The 5,948-nt window shown below is 41.0% G+C and overlaps 1 protein-coding gene across 1 annotated transcript; it reads left to right on the top strand.

Annotated features, from left to right (window-relative positions):
- The first annotated feature begins 2,817 nt into the window (after positions 1–2,817).
- On the top strand, positions 2,818–3,801 carry LOC106870005 (uncharacterized protein DDB_G0287625-like). The gene has a single exon (XM_014915962.1). It carries the CDS (start codon positions 2,818–2,820, stop codon positions 3,799–3,801), a length of 984 nt encoding a protein of 327 aa, XP_014771448.1.
- The last annotated feature ends 2,147 nt before the right edge of the window (positions 3,802–5,948 follow it).

Genomic DNA, 5,948 nt, shown 5'->3' with positions numbered 1-5,948 from the left:
TATATATATATGTATGTATGTATGTATGTATGTATGTATGTATGTATGTATGTATGTATGTATGTATATGACATACAACTACATCCGCTAGCGAGATTTCAAGTGTTCGAGATATTGTGGGGAGCATGAACTTACCACTTAATCACCAACACTCCCAGGTCCTGTCTAAGCTGGAACAGAATTACCTGCCAGGGTCCCATCTATCGTTTAAATATGTTTTGTAAGGGTAGATTGAGACGCTTATCTGCGGTGGAAGCAACCAGATTAGGCGAAGGAAAACTCAAAAATTGATACCCTCTTCCAGCGTGCCCTAAGCCAAGACGGAAAAGAATGGCTGATTAAACTAGCATGAGGTATGTCCAATAACATAGATGGAGGCGCGTGGTTTAGTGGTTAGGGTGTTGGACTCATGATCGTAAGGTTGCAATTTCGATTCTTTGACCAGGTGACGCGATTTGTTCTTAAGCAAAACACTTCATTTCACGTTGCTCTAGTCCACTCGGCTAGCAAGAATGAGTAATCCTACGATGGATCCTCCAGGTGGGGAATTTATATACAATGGAAACCGAGAAGTTGGCCCTCGTGAGTCGGCATGACTCGAGAAAGTAACCTTTGCCCTTATATTTAACAACATAGATTGAGATCAGAAGTGAGCCACCTCCGGACCCTCCACAGACGATAGGGTGGGGGCACATCAGCAGCCTCGGTCTGTCGTGAGAGAAGCGACCAAATGTTTACTCTAGCAACTTCGAACTTGAGTGCCACATACGATTAATGGAAAAACAAAACATAACAGGACATTCATCATCCGCACATACAACAGAAGAACAATAAATGATCTTAACTCTCATGCTCTAGAAAATTTGCTTCATGTAATCCAGGATGGGAATTGAGATATCATTATTTTCTCTGAAACGAAGGTGGAAGAATAAAAAAATTGAGATATATGAGAATACTGACCACAAAATCTTCTTTTCAAGCAATGAAGCTTCCAGATTAAATGGTGTTGGCTTTCTTGTTAACAGATCATGTTTACTACTTATTGACTGTTATGAATCAATCTCTGATAGACTAGAAGTTCTAAGCTTAAAAGGCAAGTTCTCTAAACTTTTCATTCAGTACTACTTTTCTACTTCAGTGCAAGCAGCAGAAGACATTCTTGAACTTTACGACAGCATTCAAGCGATAGTTGATATTCCCCTTAGATATCACCTTTTTATAATGGGTGAATTCAGCAGCAAGCTTGGCAACTTACATAAGTCCTTTCGCAGTAGGCAAACATACTATTGGCAATGAAAACTCACGTGGTTAAATACTTGCAAACTTGTGCATCAGAAATCACCTGGATATAACAAACGCTATGTTTCAAAAGAAAAGCTTCCAAACCTGGACCTCACTTGATGGAAATACACAAAAATAACCAATTTTATATTGATTTCAAATTTTGGCACAAGGATGAAAGGATGAAAGGCAAAGTCGACCTAGATGGAATTTGAACTCAGAGCATAAAGACGTGCTAAAGATTCTGCGAGCCCGACGCCTTAAGCCGAGTTTATATTAATAAGAAAACCGTCAGTTTGCCAGCAACTTCCTGATAGCATGACACTCAACGTTCCAGACATTTCACATCACCAATTAGTTGGAGCAAAAATTTGAATAAGCTTCTCCTGTCCAAAGAAAGAAAATACTAATCCAAAATACGACCTAAAATATTAAAGAACCCTAACGTTTCACAATTCCATTTTGATTTTCAAAATCATTTTCCCTTCCTCGAAAATACCAGACTCAGAAATTCTCTTTGAAAATATCAACAAGGGAAAACAGGTATCTGCGTCAAGAAAATATCAAAAATCAAACCAAATCAGTCTATACAGGTGTCTAATGAAACAAAACAAGCGATTAGAAACAAACAAAGGATAAGGAAAGGAAAAGGTCCAAAATTTTCTGAATACAAAATTACAAAATCAGAATTCAAAAAGCTAGTCAAAAAAGACGAGATCAGAAGAATACAGGGTGATATTGAAAAATAAAGTTCTCCTATGAGGGCACAGGAGTCATGAAACGTGTACAACAAAAAAGTATGAAGCACGAGTACGTGGAACATGAACTATTCTTTCGAACAACGAAAGACACAAATGGAAAACAAAACAAACAAAATAAAGAATGACCCTTCATGAGTTGTTGGCTGTTTTTCTATTCTCGAATATTTAACAACAATACACGCTTTCGATAAAACAGTTGCTCCCGCAAAGCAAATTAAATCAAATTTGGGATCTTGGAAGTGCCAAAATAGGTAACACAAACAGGACAGTGAAAACAAACAGGAAGGGCTGCTAAGCCTAAACGAGGTTGTGGTGGCGAACGCGTAAATCAAGCTAGGACAGGAGACAAACAAGAACACGTCTTCCTTGTTCCAGCTACAACGGAGAAGAAGAAAGATGGCTGATGGTCACGTGGGAGCCACGTGAGCAAGGGAGGAGGAGTGAGGGAGGGAGAGTAACGGAGTAATAGGATAGAATAGTGTGAGAAGAGGAGGTAAAAGAATAAGAGAGAGAAATCGTTTGTAGGAATACATAAATCTGGAGAAGCACACTCTAAGTTATAGAGCAGTTAATATTAAAATGGGGGAGGCCGATTTGTGGGGTCACCCTGGGTTTCTTGCTCATAATGGGCTTAGCCTTACTGCATATCTTCACACCCCAAAAGTATCCCCATAGAGTATCCTAGTAAGTTCCCCTAAGACACAAGAAGAGGCGGGATGTTCATGCAGGATTCGAAGCAGTTACCCGGTAGGAGGCCGCTGCGAAAACAAAGGACATGCAGGACATGCAGGACATGCCATTAACAACGAAAAAAGCAATAGCAACTGCAGGCATGGAAACAGCCAGTAACACAGCCACCATTATCACCACCGCGACATTGGATGGCAGCACCACCATAGCCACCACCGCCACATTGGATGGCAACATCACTAACAACAACAGCAGCGCCATCACAAACAGCAGCGGCATCGCCAACAGCAGCAGCATCGCCACCAACACCAGCCTTACTAATAGCTTCCCCAACGACCACGATGCCAGATCTGTCAGCCATTATAGTAGTAGTAGCAGAAGCAACAATTCCAGTTCCACTTGTGAATATCACAGCAACAACAGCAGCAACAACATTATCAACAGCAACAGCGCTTCCTCCATAACTGGCGGTAACGATAGCATTGCCGTCGCCTCCATCGCCAACAGCAGTAGTCCCGGCTCCAACAACACCAGCAACCCCGTCTCCATCAACAGTAAGAACACCGGCGCTAGCGCCAGCAGCAGCGACAACAACAACAGCCACAACAGCAACGCCAGCACCAGTAGCTACAACAACGACTGCAGCACAGGCAACACGCGCAGGCACGAAAATATTACCGACACTACTACCACCCCCATCGATGCCAATACCAACAGCAGCAAACCCAGCCTCAGCGACAACACCACAGGCGACATCAGCGACATCACACGCCTACAGAAATACGAGGGGTGCACTGGGAATTCCGTCAAACAGCGTCTTTGCAATCATTTCTCCTCCTTCGGAGTCCCGGAACGGAGATACGTGACATCGCTGGCCAGCCATATCTGGCAACTAAGAGACGAAGGGATACCATACTCGATCGCATGGAAAATACTCGAGAACCCAGGCCCCTACATCAACAGAACGGGACGTTGCAAGTTATGTATTGCCAAATGCGCGAGAATCCTAAAAGATTCGATCATGGGAGAGAGAATCCTGAACTGCAGGACGGAGATTTTCGGGCCATGATTGCATTTTAACAAATTCCTACTAGCCCTTTGGAATCCGTAACGCAGCGCTACAGTCAAGGCTGAAGGGAGACAATCGTTTACCTTCATGGTCATTTGGGGACAGCAAGATGGTTGTGCAGTCGAAGTTCAATGGCCACTGACAAGAGGAGATAAGCACCTAGTGTTTACCTTCATAGCGAGACAGTTTCCCCTCCATATTTTGAAGAGGTCTTAGGCCAGCAGTGTTTATGGTCTGAAGATACATCGTAAGGCTAAACCCCTTATGAGCGAGAAATCCAGGGTAGCCCCATAAACCGGCCTGCCCCTTTTAATATATATATATATATGTGTGTATATATGTATATATAAATATAATATAATATATATGTATATATATATATATATATATACACTCATAAATATATATATATATATACACAAACACATACATACACACACATACATACACACACAAACACACGTACATACATACATATATACATACATACATACGTACATACATATGTATATGAAATTTAAACATGAAATGATTAGTCACAGGTAACCGTACGTTTTGCTCTATACGACCTAATCAATCGAACGAGATATTTTGCTAGGTTGATGAAACAAGTTCTTATAAGTGTAAGGTAATAAATGAAGGCATTGGTTTTCTAAAAATAGATAAAGAACATACTGAAATTTTATTTTATGTTGAAAGGGAGAGGTTTGTCTCGTGGTGTATAGGAAGATAATTCTTCTCATTTCTTACTTCGAATTCCCTTTTATTCGAATTTGTGCGATGACGAATACATACATCAATATCACAGTTCTGTATTTGAAAATGTAAGCAATGAAAACTGCTCGGACAGAGATGTCTTATTTCATGCTATTTTTAACACTAATTGGAGATGACAGTTTATAGGCGAAGTCTACTCTTAATTTTGTAACATCATCGAACTATTTCAAAGTAACAACAAATTTGGGCGGGAAGCCAATCTTTTCCAATACAATATGAAGAGCCTCCTATAAACTGTGTCAAAAGCAATTCTAAGATAACGACTTCTTAATGATCAAGTTTTCTTTCCAATACATTTCTCAATGAAATTTCGTTCAGTTCAAATCATATTCGTTGTTCTTCTGTCCAGTCCAAAGCAACATCAGCTTTCCGGGAAGACAGATGGTGTGAGATAATGGCAAAATCTATTCAGAAAATCTCCCAAAATATCTTCCCAGTAACTGAGATCAAAGAGATTCCACGACAATTCCTTTCCTTTTAACCTTATATACGACTATTTTAAGGCGAAGACTAAATCCCTGGTCAGTAAACTGAATCTACTGTTAGTATTAACACTACTAGTTGGTCCTTGGATGACTTTAGCACAGTGGTTCCCAAAGTGGGTGGTACTGCCCGCCCCGAGGGTTGGGAAGATTCAGTGGGCCGTTGAAGAAAAGTGGGGCGAAAATGGGATTGCCAAGAAGGAGCGACGAATATAAATGCAAATAAAATAATGGGTTAATTAGGTTAAGTTATATTTGTGAAATATTGTTGTTTTGAATTTACTGCAGAAAATGGTCTACGTTTGTGGTAGCGAGATGAGGTACTAGTAATGTGGCCTGGGTGCCAAGGAAACAGCAGTACGAAAGAGGTTGGGAACCCCTGCCTTAGCAGATTCTACTTTACTGTAAGCATTGGAGCCAGGCCCCCTACTTGAGTATACCTTCCACGTCTTTCGGTGATTTTGTAATTCTGCACAGGCACTGCCGGTCTGCCTGACTAAAAGATACAATAAATATATAATTTCAATACCTCTTAGCTACTACATTCATTATCAGTTTCCTCCTCTTACAGATATTCCAAAGATGGAATGGCTGGTAGGTTGGATGAGAGTATAAATGGTGAGATGCTAAGGGAGGTGAGTGTTTTTAAGTTTATGGGATCACATATGACGGTGGATGGGGGGAGGAAGTGGGATATAGAGTGAGGGAGGGGAGTAACATACTAGGAGTTGTGAAAAGTATGCTGAGAGGTAAAAGGTTAAGTATGAAAGCCAAAAGAGGTGTGTATGAGGGTGTGATTGTGCCGACAATGTTATATGGCGCATAGACGTGGGGGCTGAGAAATGCGGAAAGGAGGCGACTAAATGTGTTTAGATGAGATGTTTGAGG

Source organism: Octopus bimaculoides, chromosome 5, assembly GCF_001194135.2.
Source record: "Octopus bimaculoides isolate UCB-OBI-ISO-001 chromosome 5, ASM119413v2, whole genome shotgun sequence".
NCBI lineage: Eukaryota > Metazoa > Mollusca > Cephalopoda > Octopoda > Octopodidae > Octopus > Octopus bimaculoides.
This window is presented reverse-complemented; position numbering and strand designations above follow the sequence as displayed.